At 38.7% G+C, this 20,055-nt stretch overlaps 1 protein-coding gene across 7 annotated transcripts in view; it reads left to right on the top strand.

Annotated features, from left to right (window-relative positions):
• Window positions 1–20,055, top strand: part of CLCN3 (chloride voltage-gated channel 3) — a 43,639-nt gene that overhangs the window by 3,481 nt on the left and 20,103 nt on the right. For 2 of the 7 annotated variants that reach the window (XM_033161329.1, XM_033161326.1), the window contains exons 2-4: window positions 1,686–1,862; window positions 18,896–19,053; window positions 19,599–19,698. In XM_033161329.1, coding sequence (XP_033017220.1) covers window positions 1,703–1,862; window positions 18,896–19,053; window positions 19,599–19,698 — 418 coding nt within the window. In that variant the 5' untranslated portion in view covers window positions 1,686–1,702. Of the gene's footprint in view, window positions 1–1,685; window positions 1,863–7,429; window positions 7,647–18,892; window positions 19,054–19,598; window positions 19,699–20,055 lie in introns of those variants that run through there. The other 5 variants (XM_033161328.1, XM_033161325.1, XM_033161331.1 and 2 more) reach the window with 4 other exon arrangements.

Here is a 20,055-nt window from a genome sequence, read left to right as displayed (position 1 = left end):
CAGCACATATAAAATTGTCACTGAGATATCAAATCATTGCATTTGTGATTTTTGTGGTTTGTGTTCTCCTGTACATTATTTAGGCAGTTCTATTCATTTTTATTATATGAATTTGATTAAACATGGCTTGTACGTACTCTTTACTAAAATTGAAATTCTGTGCTTGTGTAACCTAAGTTACTGGCCAATAAATGACTCAGTATTGTGACCAAAGTACTGAAAAGAGCACCTTCCTTAGTACTGAGCATCTTGCACCCTATCTTGATGAAGTCTTGTTGGTCATGCCACCATGTGGGGCTGCTTGGTTGGTATTGATCCATGACAGAGCCTTTTCTGGGAAATGTTCTCCTTTGTGAGTGAGGTACATCTGTCTCCCTCATCATTTACCTTCAAGAGAAACTTATGAACGTTCCTATTTACTTAAACATTTGATGGCTGAAAGACACTGTTCATAGAAGCCTTGATCACTGGTGAAAATGAAGTTTTTGAACTGTTTTTAGATTTTAAAAAAAGTTTTAGCATTGTTCTATCTGCCATCCTGGGGTCCTATGGGAGGAAGGGTGGGATATAAATCAGATGATTAATAAATAATAGTTCTGAATGAATAAATTTTGGATCAGCATGAGGAAACCTACATATTTATCGTAAGCTTAACATGAACAGTCTGCTTTTTATAAACTGGCTTTTTAAAAAAAGTTTTGCAAATAGACAATTATACTGTAAACTAGAAGTGATCCACAGCTTCATGTGCAGTATTTTCCACACACACATCAACTTTCAACTTCTTCCTCCAGATTGAAGGGCCCTCTGGAGCAGCACCCCAAGACCTGTAAGAAGTGTTTTCTGCTAGTACAAGTTTGGTGTCCCAGCCATTATGTCTAACTGAAGTAGTTAGTACTGTGTATCATTAAGATAAGCAGCCTGTCATAGGTATACAGATGCAGTGCTGAGAAAAGGTGAATTGGTATAATCGCCTGAGGTGCAGAATGGATGTTCCAGGGTTATTGGAAAGACTGCCTTTTGTTCACGCTTTTACCTCTTCTCCCACATGCTCTTCTCACACTTAATTTCTTCTATGCTTTCCACCATCCCATTCCACAAAAGGAACTACAGATTGTAGCCAACTACGTTATACATGGAGCAGACCCATTGAAATAAAAGAGCTTGACAAACTTAAGTTCATTGATTTTGGTGGGTCTATTATGAGTGTGACTTGGTCATATGCTACCCACTTTTTATAGTTGCCTTTATAGGAAGCCGTAGGGTTGCTTTTTGAGCTACTGACTGCATGAGGTAGTTGTCCTTTCTTATTCCCTTTATTAATAAACGCTTCAGTTTTGAAGTCACATCATCCTATCTAACTGTAACGTCTGCTTAAGTTCATATCTTAAAAAGGAGGTAGCATAAGCATAATGTTTTCATAATGAAAAATAAATATTATAGTACTATGATAAAGATTGTAGGTTGGCTTCAAAAGCATGCATGTTTTCAGAATTAAACACAAACCATGAGTGTTTTTACATGGGTAGTTGCTGCTGCTTTTGAGTTATATTTATGGTAGTTGCACCTTCATTGAGCTATAATGAATTTTCCTAATACTTCAAGAAAAATCTTTGTATTCTTCACTTTAATGTGAATTGTGTACTTGGGCAATGCTTTGTAACTTTGTATTTCTTCTTCTTCAGGTAATTAAAGCAGCTAAATGGAGTCTGAGCAGTTGTTCCATAGAGGTTACTACCGAAATAGCTACAACAGCATAACTAGTGCAAGCAGTGATGAAGAACTTCTAGATGGAGCCGGTGTCATCATGGACTTCCAGACCTCTGAAGATGACAATTTGTTAGATGGTGATGCATGTATTGGTAAGTCAGTAAACCACTGGTATTTCTTTTTAACTCATTGTACTTATATGCTGGTAGATTGGGCTTTTAGGATCCTCATGTTGTGGCATTGCAACATGCTTTTAGTGTTTTGAGCATAAAAACAAAAATTCATCTCAGTTCAGTTGTCATAACCAAACTATAGTTTGGCATTTGAGGCCTTACCTTGGGCTGATTCATTTCAGTTCTCACCCTTGCTTCCTGTTGTACTGCAAACCATAGCTTGCCTCCAAACTCCAATTGGAAGCCATGGACAACGTTCATTGATGTCTGCCTGCTCACACTGTAGAATTCTTTATGCAACGAGAGTTCTGGTTTCTCTTCTTCCCTTCCATTCCTCTTTCCCCCCTCATATCTGCTCAGGAGGGTCTCCCAACCATCCAGGGCATCTTTAGGGGTGGGGGCTGCAGTGAGGAGGAGAGGCCCCATTGCCCAAACTGATGCCTGCTTGTGCTGTGCTGAATCTTGCCCCAGGGTTTCAGCTGGATTTGTATGGTATGGTAACTATAGTTTTCCCAGTTTGGACACAGCAACAATAGGAAGAGCAGGATAAAATTTAACTGTAAGTAGCAAGGAGGTGGTGGAGGATGAATGGTGCAGGGATAAACAGTGCACATGAGCCAAAGGCACAACCCTAACAACAAAACAATGGTTTTGCAATACCTGAACTAGACTTTAATATAGTATAGTATGTTCTTGCAGAGTGTCGTGAACTGTAAAAGGACTTTCTCATTAGATGTTTCAGTGATGACTTTATGATGTTTCCGAGTTTGGTGCGATGCATGGTCATGTACATATTGAACACGTGTAAATGGGGCTGCCTGTATTATTAGCTTTTCAAAGCTAACATGTTTTAATTTTTTTACAGTTTCATTAAATATGGTTGACATAACTTAATGACTAACATTACTCCATGATTCAAGAAGCACAGATGCTTCTTGAGGCTATTTGGGAACAAAATATACGGGAACAATAACGGATGAATACTGAGACTTGCCGTGACTAAATTAGCTGTCCATAAATTGCAGGAAGAAAATGTGCAAATCTGTTCTTTTTAAGCTTTAATAAGAAAAGCTTTAAAGGGAAAGATAAAATGTGTTAATTTGTTGAAGGACATTGTGTTTGTGCTAAATTGTTTTTATTCCTAGAAATATCAACAAGGAAAATAATGGGACATTGGTCAGGGCTTGTCAAAGAACAATAGCTTGAGATGAATTCGTTTTAGCAAATAAGGCACAAACATTCATATAGTGAAGGAACTAGTTGCAGAAATCAGAGCCGTTAGTAAATACCTTTCCAAACTTGTGAAGGAGTATAATGTCCCTGAAGATTATGATCATCATATGTGTGCCACACATTTAAAATGTTATAGTTGACTTGAATCTCTGGAATAGAACTGTAACTATTAATAACAAAGCTTGATTCTTTTAACAGCTGCTTAACAACTGCACACACTGGCAGTTTTAGTTGTAATTTAAGTCAGGGGTCAACAACATACTTGGGGTTATTGTGGGCACTGCATCGCAACCTATTCTGTTGACTACAATGACGTGCTTCTTTCAAGTCTTAATTTCAGTAGGAAGAGACCCTGCAAGCACCAGGGAAAACTTCTCTGGGCAAATGTGTGCCAGCAGGCACTGCATTGGCAATCCCTGATTTAAGTAGTAGGCACTTGAAAGGGGATATTTCCTCTGTTAAGTATATATTAGGTTGCAGTGCAGTAGCTTATGAAACTTTCCAGTAAGTATCAGGCCTCTCTTTCCTCCCCACTCCTAGAATGGACAGTCAAAAAGGCCACTATTTTGATGTACTAGTTTTCCTGATACTTAATATTATTTTTCACACTGTTCAAGCTCATTGGCTCACCTGTCCATCAAAATCACTCTTTATAAATTCTTTCCCTAACCCATCAGAGCTTTATCTAGCCTTGTCATATCCTTACTGTCCTGCCAATCTCTGTTCTCTGTATTGAGAGGAATAGAGCCATTTTCCTCATATGTACTAACTAGGAAGAGAAGCAGTACAGTGGTACCTTGGTTCTCAAACTTAATCGGTTCTGGAAGTCTGTTCCAAAACCAAAGCATTCCAAAACCAAGGCGCATTTCCCATAGAAAGTAATGCAAAACAGATTAATCTGTTCCAGACTTTTAAAAACAACCCCCTAAAACAGCAATTTAACATGAATTTTACTATCCAACAAGACCATTGATCCATAAAATGAAAGCAATAATCAATGTCCTGTACTATAAATTAAGACAGTATTGTAGATGATAAAAATAAAAATTATTATTTTTTCTTATTTGCACTGATGATAGTCATTGTTTGGATGGGGGGCTTTTATCCATTTCCGCAGTCACACAATCAATTCAATCAAGCAATCAATCATAAAACAAAAAACAAGCCACAGTCACAAAAATGAAAAAGCCACACAAACAAAAACGCAAAAAATAGCAAAAACAAAAGCACCAAATATCACCTCAGAACACTGCAAACATAAATGGAAGGCTTTAATTACGATTTGGGGGGGGGGCTTAAATTAGCTGCTCAAGGATACAAAAGGGATGAAAAAAGCCTTTATCATGATGGGGGGGGGACTTAAATTTGCTGTGCAAGGGTAACACGGGATGAAAAAAACCTTAATTACTATGCGGGGGACTCAAATGAGCTGCGCAACAGTGAAAACGGAAGCTTAGGAAACTGGAACACCTACTTCTGGGTTTGCAGCATTGGGGTTCCGAATTGTTTGGGAACTAAGCTGTTCAAAAACCGAGGTACCACTGTATTTTAGATCTCAGATCCTTTGCTTTTGTGGTGGAAATTTGATTCTGGGCCTGCGTGTACGTGTCTGCTGTTTGTCTTGCTCTTTCTTCTGAGATATCTCCTGTGCAAAGTGAGATATGCTTTTATCCTATTTTGGGGGCATGCCAGAAAAATGGGAAGGGGTGCAGAGTTGATTTACCTCATTTAGTACAAACATCCCTTTCTCCTCTGAGTTTCCTGCCATGTTTGGAAAGGGAATCATTATGCTGGGCATGGGTGCTTACCTGCGGGGAAGAAGTACTTGCTGCTATGGAGACTTCTGGTTCCCCAATGGTCTCCTTATTTTCCAGCATTCTAGTTTTATATTGTTCAACCATAAACTGTTGCAATCATGCATAGATATGTGGTGCTGTTTTGAACTCAGAGAAATTAAAAACTTGTCTCAATGTGTAGAGTACCATATATTGAATTAAGAAAACAAACATGGCAGGGAATGCTCTTTTGTCAGTACCAATGCTATAGGAAGAACAATGTCTTTTACATGAGATAATTGATTGGATCTTCTCCGTTGAGATTTTTAAAAATGAAGAGCAGTATGTAAATAAAATAAATATTTACTTATATTCAGGTTAATCCAGGAGGCAATGACTGGAGGTTAAAGCGTGGCTGAAGATTTCAGTGCTATGTTTTTGAAGTTGCCAATAACAGTTAACACATTTACATCCTTGGGTAATTTTGTGTTAACCCATGCCCTCCACAACAGCCATGTTATGTTATGCCCCACACCCCTGTAACCATGTTGTATTCTTCATGAAAAGCTTTACAGATTTTTCATGTTGATGGCACACTTTTTAGACATGCATAATTTTGTGACACAGTAATTCAGTTTTACTAGCAAACTGGAGATTAAACCAACCCCTTTCTAGCCCCTAGAGGAGCACAGGAAGCATTTGCATGACACACCTGCATACTAATGTGTCGCGACACACAGTTTGGAAAGCTCTGGCCTAACAAATCAAAATCCCATCTCCCAATGTCCATGTTTCATCCATTCACTGAGACTGTTCAGCTGCACTTGTCTAGCTGACCCTGTGTGTGAAACAGGCAGATTTCAGAGAAAGCTACCTTGAAAATTTTATCTTGCAACCTTGTATCTTGCAACCTAAAATTTGCTTTAGGACTGTACATACATACTTCCACATGTGATTGGTGTCAACATACATCATGACCACTGATTCCTCCCCAGCACTATCTACTGGACTATATATACAAAAAGTGACATCCACAACTACAATAAGTGACATCATCCACAACCAAATCATCATGCGGCCTGCATGTCCACTGCAAACCCAGCAATCTGCATTTTTTTTTCTTCAGAATATTATCATTTTTTAAGGTGAAAGTATACCAATTTGTGGATGTCAGGGCAAGATTGTGCTTCAGAAGCTAGAACAGGACAAGTATTTGACAACAGGACAACAGATTGAGTGTTTATATGGCAGGGGAGGGAGGCTTGGTTAATTTCATTGTACACAGGTTGTACATTGACAATAAAGGTATTATTATTATTATTTATTTATTTATTTATTTTATTAGCATTTGCCCAGAGCAAATTAATGCTAGTTTTGATGTTCACAAGTCAGAATGTGTTAGTATTTATTTCTGGACAAAAAATTAGTGTCAAACCTCCATATCCAGAGAATCAAAATTTTCACTAAAATCAGTTACCATGTATTATATATAGCCTTTCTGATGAAGAGTAGACTTTAAACAGCATTCAAATTCATTCTTAAATCTCCAGGAATCCTTACATTATGTGTTTCAATATGATCATTTTATTGTAGAACAGTGGCAGTTTGCTAAGTCAGTGTACAGTGGTACCTCGGGTTACATACGCTTCAGGTTCAGGTTACATACTCCGCTAACCCAGAAATAGCACTTCAGGTTAAGAACATTGCTTCAGGATAAGAACAGAAATCATGCTGTGGCGGCGCAGCAGCAGTGGGAGGTCTCGTTAGCTAAAGTGGTGTTTCAGGTTAAGAACAGTTTCAGGTTAAGAACGGCCCTCCGGAACGAATTAAGTATGTAACCAGAGGTACCACTGTATTGGGACATCCATGAACCAAATGGCAATCCATGTTGAATGAGATACAAATGGGAAGATAATAGGCAGCCTGGTTCTGCATATAGTTACTTTGAAGTAAATCTCACGGGTTTCAATTGGATTTCTAAGTGTGCCAACGATATCGGCTTTTAATAACATTTCTGTCGAAGTGAATGTAATGATGCGAGAAAGGCTAAACTGCATTAAATCTGTCTCTGTAATTTGAGAGACTCTCCCCTCCCTCCTTTTTGGGTATGATAAAATGTTCCTGTTTCTAAGCTACTCGTCTGATTTGTGCTATTATTACTGGTCATATCAGTTATGGATCTGTGTATTTAAAATAAAAGACTGTGAATTGAGTAAGATAAGTCTTCTCTCCCCCACCCCACTTCGTTTTTTTTTTGAGCAATTAAATTTAAGTATTTGGTTTGTCAAAAAAAAGCACAAGGGCAAACATGGCTGCCTTTTCAGTGCTGCTATTTTTACATTAGTGTTAGCTTGGGCAGCTGGGTTTAGTTTATATTCTCCTAAACCAGTTCATTCTGTTTTACTTCAAGTGTAGTCACCTTCAGAAATAGCAGGCTTTTTAGATTAAGTCTGCCGTTCCACCTTTAAGCACTCCTAGATTGTAGCCAGTAGCAACCAGGCTGCAATAATTTCCCTTTGATGACATCATCGATTGTGGAAGAACAGAGTTGCTGCAACAAGCCAGCACACAGTCCAAATCCTGATCGAATATGGCAGCTTCCCAGTCTGCTGCTGTTCTATAAGAAATGACTCGGTCGTTCGGATCTTAGAAGCCCTCTGTTTGTCTATTACACTCATGGAAGTATCTTCTGATCCTTATTTACCGTACGATGGGGGAGGAGACGGCATTCCACTGCGAGAGTTGCATAAAAGAGGTATATCAGATTCATGTTGTGATTCAGTTTCTTGTATGCCTTCTTGTGTGTGTGTGTGTGTGTGTGTGTGGCAGGTTGCTTTCAGATCTAGAGATGAGTTATTAATTGCTTATTAAATGCTGCACTGATTTGTCAAGCCCCTCCAATATGTTTTATACCGGGGGTGGGGGTGGGGGTGGAGAACAGGCAGTACTGACCCTTTGGCAGCATTTTTTTTAAAATTGACAGATTAGTTCTGCTTCAGATCACACTGGCTAGTGACTCCATCTTCGCTATCTGGCATTCTTCTTAAAGAGCGCAAAACCCAACCTTTCTCTTTTATGTTAGTCATGAAATAAGCTCTGTAGTAATGGCTGCTCATAGCTTGACTGACAAGAATTAATTAAGGAAGCTGTTTCTTCTCTTGAGAGAACTTAAAGGAGAATGCTGTTTGTACTAGGCTTTGAAGTTTCTGTGTTTGCTCTTATAGTTAACTCCTTCATGGCATTCTGCAATCTTGGTGCAATGAATTTACTGCATGACTCAAAACAGCCATTTTAATCTAAAAATATAATAGCTATATTTGTTACATTTCAATTCACAGGAAATTAGATACCTTTAAGGGAAGAGTATCACAATTACATGCTGTCCATTAATTTTCCCCCCATGCAAATGTGTACATGTTCAGAGAAATTGCAGGTGCTTTCAGGTGTTTTAGGGATATAGCCTGTTTTCAAGATGTTTTGGGGTATTGACTGCTAAATCAGTACACCCAACATAATGAAAATTATCCAGGAACTATGCTTTTCACCACCACTAGTCCAAATGGCAGACGTGCATTTTGTAGAATCAGTATGGGTGACACACACTAAATGAGACATTGCTAAGGAAGTATTGTGCAAAACGGAAGACAAGTTCGTGTTTCTGTTTTGTCGTACTGCTTCCTCTCCCATTTATCAGTGAATCCTAGAACTGGATGTATGTCGGGGGCTGCTGTCTGAATGTAGTTTAAATCAGAATTTTGTTTTGTACCGAAGACACTAAGTGTACTAAAGCATACAGTGTAAATACAGTTACAGCCAGGAATCTATTATTAATTTTTAAATATTTATTACTTGAAAGCTGAGTTTGCCCTGAAGTTCTATTTATATATACCGAACTAGATAATTTTCATTCAAGCCTCTCTAAATCCATCACAGAACTAAAAATAGAATGTTGTCAGTGTGTTTTTTGTTTCAGATACTGTGTTTTGGGAGCTTGAGGCTAGGCTACTCACAAGTAGCAGCTTTTTCAGACCTGTCAGGAGTAAGCATGACCAATGTTACCAAATAGTATGGGAAACAGCCTTATTATAAAAACTAACCAGTAAACTGAAACTGACACGGGGACAAATGGAAGAAACGCCTTCACCCCGGTATGGCTCCCTTTTATCACATACACAGCCCAACAAGACAACAACAAGAATCTGCCAACAGCATACGAATCAATATGGCTAACCTGATTCAAAAACACCCACCCAGCCCACTCACACATGAAAACAAAGTTCACCACAGCCAATCACAAACAAACAACTGCACCCTAGGCCAACCCCAACCGCTCTCACCACCAAAGGAACACAGGTGAATAGTAAAGAGAACCCACACAAGTGAAGCTGCCACAAAACCCCACACATACATTGAGTAAAATAGAAACATCGCCACCCGACTCCACCCCCACTCACCATGGCCCCCTCCACCTTCTACCCCCTTTTCTTCCTAATGTAACACTAATGTCTCAACAAATGAAACTGATCTGTAGAAAATGTAAATTGAAAAAAGAGACATGGCACATATTTTGTAAACCAAGAAATCTTTAGTAAATAATACATTTTAAAAATAGCTTTATCTCCATAAATACACACTGACGTGCCATTTTCAAAAAATGTTCTTTGAAACTAAGCTTGTAGTCTTTGCTCACTTCCTTGGTAATAAGTGCCACTGAACATAATGAGAGCACAGGAAGATAATTTGTCCATTTAGCTCATTATTATTTATACTGGCTGGTAGTGGCTGTCCAAGATTTCAGACAGGATTCTATCCCAACCCTACCTGGAGATGCCAGGGATTGAACCTGGGACCTTTTGCATGCAAAGCAGATGCTGTACCACTTGGCTATGGCCCTTCCCCTAGTGAAACTTACTTCTGAGTAATATGCATAGAATGGGGCTTCGTGATTGTTTTTTGGCAAAGGGGTTTTGAGGTGTCCAAAGTGCTGATCTGGTGCATTCAACATGTATAAAGAGGACAGCTTTCAGATTGTTGAGGTGTATTAATTTTGCAGTGAGGCACAGAAGCAGCCTGCCTTAAGCGAGTAGAACATAAATCTGAAGTCAGAAATTCCATCTTATGATTCACTCGCAGTCAGGTGCTCTGTGTTTCTCTACTGAGCACATTTTTCTTATAGAAGGCTCTGATTGGCACAAAATGTATGCAACTTTACACAGGCTTTAAGGAAACTGATCTTCTTAGGGAGTGTAAACTTGGCGGGTGGTGTTTTAGGGAATGTTAACAAGAAAGGAAGGCATTCAGGAAACTCCAGTTGTTGCTCAAGTTATTTTAGTAATCTAACTACATTCAGCAATTTTGTCACAAATTTGAAGTGAAATATTCAACAAAGCTTTGTTCATTCATTAATTCTTAAAATTTATACACGGCTTGATTGTAAAAAAACCTCAAAGAGGTTTACAAGAAAAGACAAAACAATAACATTGACAACAATAATTTAAGACCTTGGAAAAGTTAAAATAATAATAGACTGAAAATGAATTAAAACTCTCATCATCTTTCTAAACATTTAGGTAGGCTTTTCAAAATAAGAATATTTTTAGCAGCAACTAAAGTTTATTCTTCCACTGTTTATTCCATGTTTTTTAAAAATAAGTCACTTCATTAGCTTTCCTGCAAAGGTTCAAATTTAAGCCTAACACAACTGGCAAAATTACACCTTTATTGAGCCACTTCTTAAATAGGTCGTTCATGTGAATGTCACATGGATATTAAATTAAGAAATGGGAAGTTATAAAAATGGCCCTCCAAAGCAAGTTATAATATATATATCTATTCAAATAAGTGTCTTTGGAAAAGGACCAGGAAATTTCTTGTATTTCAGCTTTTGCAGGTGTCATAAGACATTAAAAGCAGTGTCATAAAACTCATGTCTGTATAAAGTGCTTATGGGTGGAGAGAAATCCGGTTCCTCAACTGGAAGGGTGGGAAGGCCTTTTCTTTAGATGCACCTGGATCTGTTACTCTATACCCAGTATTGCACTTATATCTGGAGATTAACATCTATGTTACACAAAACTCTTTTGTGCTCTTTAAATTGCTACTTTTGTTGATCCCAAAGATTCTTATAAGTCAAGGCTAGATTATGTTGGTTTTGCGATATCTTTCAGCTGGCATGATTAGCCTTTACAAAGCTAATGGAGCTACCAGTTCTTGCAGGTTGCATTCTTGCATTAGTTGCTAGACATTCCTCAGTATATTCCAAACATTATACCTATGAGCTGCTGGTACATCCATACTAAGGAGCAGGTGCTAATGGTTGGTGCTAACTGTCTCCCTGTAGTGGTTATTGACTTATCTGATGCGAAAGTGTATTTAGTTGATATTAAAGGATTTTTCTAATTAAAATGAACAAAGGACATTGTGGTACTTCAAGAGCTTTCCACAAGACTCTTAGTATTTGCAGCAATAGACTAAAAGGGATACCTGAATCTGTTTCTTCATTAAACTATATAATGTACTGTGGTACCTCGGGTTAAGAACTTAATTCATTCCGGAGGTCCGTTCTTAACCTGAAACTGTTTTTAACCTGAAGCACCACTTTAGCTAATGGGACCTCCCGCTGTCGCTGCGCCGCCAGAGCACGATTTCTGTTCTTATCCTGAAGCGTTATTTCTGGGTTAGCGGAGTATGTAACCTGAAGTGTATGTAACCTGAGGTACCACTGTAAAGTGTTTAAAAAGCCAAATTCAGTGAAATGCCATGCTGACTTCCCAAAGAATATGGGGAAGAATAATTATGGTTTGTAAGGAGCTGCATGCTCTTCTAATGCTGTTCTTTGGTCTCTCTTGTACTGGCATGCTTAATCATAGGGGAGCCTGTCCTTTGTTTTTTTGGGGACACTAGCAGTGCCATGGTTTTCTGCACCACCTTCTCTGAGTCTAAAGTAATGGCTCCATCTGAATGTGGGTGTCCTTATGTCCCTATTCCACAACAGGCAGTTGTGGCCCCATCGACCGTGCTACGCCTCTCTGTCTGACATGCTGAGCCTCTTCCTCTTCACTTACCACTGTTTCTCCCACATACATTTTAGTGGTTTCCTAGTACCTCCTTCCTGGGTCCACTTAGGAATGGACTGCTCACTGTTTCAGTAACAATGATACATGGGATCTCAAGCTCCCAGAATAGATCCATCCATAGTTTTCTTACTTGTTCTACTGCAAGTAGATCTACTGAACCCATTTCTCCTTCTTTAAATGTCACATGACATATTAAAGGTAAAGGGACCTCTGACCATTAGGTCCAGTCGCGAATGACTCTGGGGTTGCGGTGCTCATCTCACTTTACTGGCCAAGGGAGCTGGTGTACAGCTTCCGGGTCATGTGGCCAGCATGACTAAGCCGCTTCTGGTGAACCAGAGCAGTGTATGGAAATGCCGTTTACCTTCCCACCAGAGCAGTACCTATTTATTTACTTGCACTTTGTGCTTGCTTTAATCTGGAACAAACTTTTAGAAGAACTGAAAATCCAACCCTCCAGGTTTCTTGAATATTGCAACAGTACTGTGATAAAGTACTGTGATGGGTTTAATAATAACAAATAGCAGATCCAGTTAGCAAGCATGACTTGAACAAGTTTCCTCTTAACAGTTGGTAGACATGAATGGCATTCTTCAGTTATTAAATATAAATGATGCATTGAATGCATGATCTCAGGTTCTTTTAGTTTGCCTTTGTACCATTTTTCTCTTGCCACAGTACTATATGTCAGAATCCATTCTATCCTATTCTACTGACATTCTACAGTTACTTTAAAATCGAATTACATCCCCATTGCTTCTACAGCCCAAGAACAAAACAAAATCAGGAGGGGGGAGGGGAATTCTTAATGAAAACTGCTTGTGCAGCTTGATTGCATAGAAGCATTGGGTTGTTCATAGGGTAAAGGGAACTATATCTTCATTCTCAGTTACTTGGATTTATAAATGTTTTGGTAGTGTCATCTTATGCTGGAGGCTGAGATTATGTGCTGCTTTGGTTATATATGCAACACATGTTCTAGAAAAGCTGTTCCAAATGTGGTTGTGACCTAGTTGCTTTAAAATTGATCTAGATGGTTTTCTTTTTATTATTTTTAAATATTATTTGCCACACTAATAGTTTTGAATGTATAAATAATGTATAAATAATAGCAACCTGCAAATCAAAAGGTTTAGGGCAGGCTATAACCAAAATGAATATAAACATGAGCTACAGCTAGGAAGTGCTTTAACTAGCAGAGTTTCTTAAAAATAAATAAGTGAATTACCCTGTATTAAAATATTAGGTTCTGTTAACCTTAAGGTAATATTAGAATATAATTGGAAGTTCTGTATTATACATGTGCTTCCATTCATACCCAAGGTATACACTGCATTTCAACCTGTTCAGATAGCTGCATACAACAAATTCAGTTGCATTTCACAGTATTACAGCAAAAACGTGCACAACATTTGGGCTAGATCCTATGTTTGTTTTATTTTTATTTAACTAAATTTATATAGTGCTTTATTACTTTAAAAAATTATCTTGAGTAGTTTACAAAACAGTAACTGCATAGCATCATATTTTTGAACATTGAAAGAAATAAATGTTATGGTTTGACAGTTGCATGCTGTGTTATTGTGAGATGAGGTGGGTGGTGTCCACATTTTTTTCACATTTCCAAATGTGTGAATTATCCCTCAAAGGATGGCAAATCCTTGTCTAGTCAGCACACCACACTACCATATTGCATAACAAAATGAATAGGCACCATAGCATCCACTATATGTCTCCCTCTGCTAACATTATAGTGCTGGTGAAATTTGGCTTCAAAATTTAAACTGCCCATGCACTACATTATTTTGCCAGTACTTGCTACCATATGCTTTAGTGGGGCAGAATCATCTTAATAACTTTTGCCCTGACACTCAGAACTCAACAAAGCTATGAAAGCATACTTTAATTCAGGCTTGTCGAGGCTGCATCTGTAGTTTTCACCAAAATTGAAAAGAAAGGTAAGATATTCCTGTATTAAAACCAGAGTTTTCACCACATTTAAACTTGCCGGCACATTCATAGACCTCATCAGGTAGGTAAAAAGTATTGTTAATAGCTCAACAAGCATTTTTTAAATAAGCTATAACATTCTGAGGCTTACAATAGTGGGGATATATATATATATATATAGAGAGAGAGAGAGAGAGAGTTACTCCAGTATCTAGTGTAGAGTGATACTCTAGTGATATTCCATTTATCTAGTACAGACAGCACTTATAATTCCACCATTAATTGGCCTTTGGGAAGGAATGGATGAGTTTTCCCTTACAACTGGGTGCATGTCACATTTCTTTTGTTTTTTTAAAATAATTTTTATTAGTTTTGTAAGATTATAAAAAGGGTAACATCATACTACATTTTATACAGAAGATAAAAAAGATAAAAAAGAAAAGGAAAAAAAAAGAACAATAGGTTCTTCTTACATACATAACTTGCATCACATTATTGGATGACTTCCCTCGGCCCCCCCCCATCTTAATTTCATTTCCTTAATATTCTCTAACAGTTTCTATAACTAACATCTTAACCACTATACTTCTAAAACATATAATTAGCCAGTGTGGTGTAGTGGTTAAGAGCGGTGGACTCGTAATCTGGTGAACCAGGTTCGCGTCTCCGCTCCTCCACGTTTAGCTGCTGGGTGACCTTGGGCTAGTCACACTTCTCTGAAGTCTCTCAGCCCCACTCACCTCACAGAGTGTTTGTTGTGGGGGAGGAAGGAAAAGGAGAATGTGAGCCGCTTTGAGACTCCTTCAGGTAGTGATAAAGCGGGATATCAAATCCAAACTCCTTCCTCCTCTTCTTCTTCTATTTCAAAAGAATATAGCAAAACCTATACAGTGGTACCTCGGGTTACAGATGCTTCAGGTTACAGACTCCACTAACCCAGAAATAGTACCTTGGGTTAAGAACTTTGCTTCAGGATGAGAACAGAAATTGTGTGGCAGTGGGCGCGGTGGCAGTGGGAAGGCCCTAATAGCTAAAGTGGAACCTCAGGTTAAGAACAGTTTCAGGTTAAGAACAGACTTCCTGAACGAATTCAGTTCTTAACCGAGGTACCACTGCTACCTCCTAAGGCGACACTAAATATTATAATATTTACTCAAATTTTAACTTTCTTCCAATCTTCCTCGACCGTCTCTTCTCCCTGATTGCGGATTCTTCCACTAGTTCGGCAAGTTCCATAAAGTCCATCATCTTCATTTGCCATTCGTCTATGTGGTATTTCCTGGCTCTTCCAATTCTTGGCAAGTAGTAGCCTCACAGCAGTTGTGGTATACAAAAAGAATGTTAAGTCTCTTTTGGGTATTTCTTCTCCTACTATTCCCAGTTAAAAAGGCTTCTGGTTTCTTAATAAAAGTGTCTTTCAGCACTTTTTTCATCTCATTATAAATCTTTTCCCAGAATTCCTTATCCTGGGGCACATCCACCACATGTGGTAAAAGGTCCCTTCTTTTTCTTTGCATTTCCAACATTTGTTATCAGATGTGGATGCATGTCACATTTCAACATTGTTCAGTCTTCCCCACTAGGTGGTCTGCTCTTTTAGGATCCCACCAGAAAATTTATCCATGTGCTGCAGCAACTCACCTTTTTATTTAACTGACCCAGTCTGCTGATTGGTGCTGACTTCAGGCCCTGCTTTTGGCAGAGGTAGGCACACTAGACAGATCCTGATGCGGACTTTTGTAGCCACAGCTAATTCCAATAGACTTGCTGTCACTGCCCATCAGTTGATCAGCATTGACAGCAGGTTTGCCAAGGAACATTTGGGTACAGAAATTAAGGCTCCTGATTGTTTGTCAGCAGCTAGGCTTCTACTTGCCCTTAATAGAAAGACTACTGGTATATCACTGGCAGTTACTTGGGAGTTTATTTATCTTTTTAGGGCACCAGTTGAAGTATGAAACCTTGCATGTGCTTTGCCATTGCTTACAAAGGCGAGCCTCCTGGCCATTTCACTCCTCTTTCTCTTTGCTGTGAGGATGAGGATGGAAGCTTTCACTTCCATTGTTGATTTCACCCAAACTATAAGCTGGTTTATTCTTAACAGTGCCCTGTTGAAACAAGGTAGATTTATAAACCATTGCTTTAAGTTGGCTTGTTTGAAGCAACCTTATTACTATTGCCCACCTTTTGCCCAGTTTGGACAAAAACCACAAGCAGCTGTGGTTGGTCAAAAACAGAAAAACCCAGTGTCTTAAGGTGTTGAACTGTATCTCTTCACTCCTGTTTTAAAAAGTGTTACTTGAACTTGTTAGTTAATATACTTGCAGCGTGACCTACTTTCATAGTGTAGTCATGACCCCAAGGACATTTTCACAACATTCCTCAAGCTATACTGAATTGCTAATAGCATAGTGGTGAATGGAAGGCAATTATTTGTGTGGGATTTTTTTGGGGGGGAGGGGTGGACCTTGAAATATGCAGGAAATAGGAGGAAATATTTACATAAGTGATACTACAGAACACAAAAATTAAAACACGTTGTGAGATAAGACATCCTTTTTTTCAACCCCCCTGATATCTTTTTTGAGTGTAGTAAAAATAATCTGCTTATAAGTTCTGTACATAGAATTGAGGGGGTTTGCTTGAAATATGCAGGGAAATAGGAGGAATATTTACATAAGTGATATTACAGAACACAAAACAAATTAAAACAAATTGTGAGATAAGACATCCTTTTTTCAATCCCCCTGATATCTTTTTTTGAGTATAGTAAAAATAATCTGCTTATAAGTTTGTAATAGAATTGAGGTGGTTTGTGGAATCTGTTTGACCACATTCTAACCCATTTGCCTTCGGGTTTTAAAACAACTGCAAACGTTGAGCAATATTTTTAAATGGACATTTTCCTAATTATTTGTATTTCTTGAACTTACAGTTGTGCTGCAAATGTGATGTCACTTGTGCTAAAATTCTGAAACATAAGGGGGAAAGAGAAATTGTATTTCAGAAATTTATTATTTTGAATCCAGACTTGGGCTTTTTTTGGTAGCTGCAATTTGGTATTGTTGCAGCTCTTAGTCATCCCATTTGGATGGAAAGCAGCAATCAGGATTTACCGTACCTGTTAAATAGGAATACTTCCTCCATATGATATTTGGATAAGTTACTCAATATTCCACCGAAGAAGAGACCTGTCTCAGAGTAAGAACATTAGATCAGAGTAACTGAGATGTGTGGCAGGAAATGATTGGTGCCTGTGCCATAGCTGGGCCATATTTAATGCAGTACTGTTGAGACACTGCAACAGATGTCTAAATCTGTTTATAGATCTCATTTGTTCAAAGAAAACACTGCTTGTTACAGGGTTACAATTCTGCTATTTGCAGCCTGATCATAATAATTAGGGTTTTTAGTCTACATGAATATGTTTTCTTGAAAATTTGTACACCCATTCTGTTTATTTAAAACATATACTTCAGGTGTTTACAGCCATCTCTTTTGACCTTGTGATATCATTTACAGATTGCTTGCAGCTATCAGTCAGCTATCAGAAATGGGGCTTCAGAGACCAAATTTTAGGCACCACAAATTTATTTGGGATCAGACTCCTGACTCTCCAGAGTTATTGTTGATGTGAAATAAATAAATAATTTGCCTCCAGTTTCTGCCACAGTGTTCACACCACCCCCCCCCCCCACAACACACACTTTATAGAAGAGTATGGGTCAAACATGTGTGGCAGGGGCCAGGGAGATGGGAACTATATTTCTCATTATTTCCAGCATACTAAGAGGGCTAGCAAACATGCACTTGATAAGAGTTTGAAGCTCAATCCTTGTTGTAGTATTCCTGGAAGTTCTCCTTGCTGTCTCCTCAGTAAGTTGTGGGGGTGTTCTGCTAAGTGAGTGGGGACTCGGAATCACAGTCTGCTTGAGAATGAATCTGGACTTCAGGTTTTTTCAGACACCCACCCAGAAAATAGACCCAGTTAATCTAGATGATATCTAGTTTCTGAACATTGAACTATGGTGATGTGACTGAGGCAGAGCTTGTCTCATGTTAGATTCATACAGTGGGTTAATTTGGCACAGCAAATCTTACTACAGTAGAAATAAGTGATATGAACAAAGACATGTGTTTTCCTGATTCCTCCCTACTCTGATTCAGGGCTCATCTTCATCCCTGCCCTAAGCTTCCAGAAGACCAAGAATGGGCAGTATTTGGTAAAGCTTGTGTAGTGACCCAACACTAGTAGCAACTACATTCATGTTTTAAGTGTAGGAGGGAGAAAGAATAAGTGCAGGAAGTTAGCTTTGAGGTATTTTCCCAGGTGTGTGAACACAGCAGGGGTTTGTGCCTTGCATGCTTTCTTCTACCAAAAAGAAGCTTAACTGGGAATTGGGTGTGTGTATGGGCTCCTAGAGGCATACATTCATCACAGGTGACATGGTGAATGCTTTCTTACCTGCATTGCTGCCAAATATAGGGACGTTGGAGAGGCATATGGAGTGGAGATGTGCACAGATGGAGTTGTTGTAGAAACCCATTTTCTGTAGCAGTGAAAAAGGCAGTTCATGCACTGTAGATACGGATATCATATTTAACAGTTGGAGGGCCTAGACCTTTTTGTGTTTTTATATTGTCAGCTGCCCTGTGATCTTTGGATGAAGGGCGGTATAGAAATTTAAGAAATAGTAGTTGTAGTAGTAGTAGTAGTAGTAGTAGAGTAAGCCTTATATAGACGGTTGAAAGAGGTACGTTGTAGATACACAAGTTTGAGGTGCTCTTGATATAGCCATTGAATCATGGATGAGCCCACAGGATTTGTCCTGATGAGCAGTGTGCTGTATCATCTCAAATCCAGACTACGATATAATAAGGATTTTATTTCATTTAAGTTTAGAATGGCAGCAGCCATAAGTTAAATAGATATCTTCTTGTACAGAAACTAAAATAAATAATTATCTTTCCACAGCAGGAACTCATTATACAATGACAAATGGAGGAAGCATTAACAGTACTACACATTTACTGGACCTCTTGGATGAGCCCATTCCTGGGGTTGGAACATACGATGACTTCCACACCATTGATTGGGTGCGAGAGAAGTGCAAGGACAGAGAAAGACACAGACGGGTAAAAACTCTAGGGCACTGGTTGTTTTTTTTTAACTTTTGCTTTTACATACTGTTTGATCAGGTTAATGGTTATTTATATAAATGTACAGGAGAGGTGTCATCTGTAGTGTGTTGGTGCAAATTGAATTTTGAGTCACAGTAGTAGCTGACACTGGAATGATTCATTGCTGGATCATTTTTTTTAAAAAATTCTATTCTCTTGAGTGTTCTTCTGAGCATAAGATGTAGGAACACTTGCCTCCCTCTATATCAGGCTGTTGCTGGGGCAGGGGACGACACAGTTGGAGCAGTGGGGGTAGCAGATGAACAGGAAAGGAGGAATTCTGCTTAGGGGGTCAATGGCCTCAGCCTTGGAACAAAAGGTCTAAGAGGACATCATTGGACAACTTGAAAAAAGCATTTTATAATTGGCATTAGAACATGACAGCGTTCAGGATCCTGTCCCACACAATTCAGAAAGAGGGCATAGCTCAGCAGCAGAACACAAACTTGTCATATAATTTGTAATTTGTAATATACCAGGGTAATATTTTGTTTCTACAGATCAATAGCAAGAAGAAAGAATCGGCCTGGGAGATGACAAAGAGTTTGTATGATGCATGGTCAGGATGGCTGGTTGTAACACTAACTGGATTAGCATCAGGTAGGGACAACTTGAAGGAGCTGTCCAGTTTTTGCAGAACTCCTGGTGAAATTTGTGTTATTTACAGTGCAATCATATATATATGTATACTCAGACATAAGTCTGCATTGAGTTCAGCAGGGCTTACTTGCAGACAAGTGGGTACAGGAGTGCAACTCTCACCTTTGATCACTATAATATTGGCAATCTACAGTATGTGAGGCAGCAGTAAAGGTGAAAGTTATGATCAGTGCAGTAAGTCATACATATGCCACCCTTCCACCTCATAAATCCAGACCATTTTGTGTCTCTACTCACTTCACCTAGATGAATGTTCATTGACTTCCTGAGTGCAACATCAAATATTGGAATATTCCA

This window comes from Lacerta agilis, chromosome 9 (genome assembly GCF_009819535.1).
Source record: "Lacerta agilis isolate rLacAgi1 chromosome 9, rLacAgi1.pri, whole genome shotgun sequence".
Taxonomy (NCBI): domain Eukaryota; kingdom Metazoa; phylum Chordata; class Lepidosauria; order Squamata; family Lacertidae; genus Lacerta; species Lacerta agilis.
The sequence above is the reverse complement of the archived record's forward strand: the minus strand, read 5'-3'. Positions and strand labels throughout refer to the sequence as shown.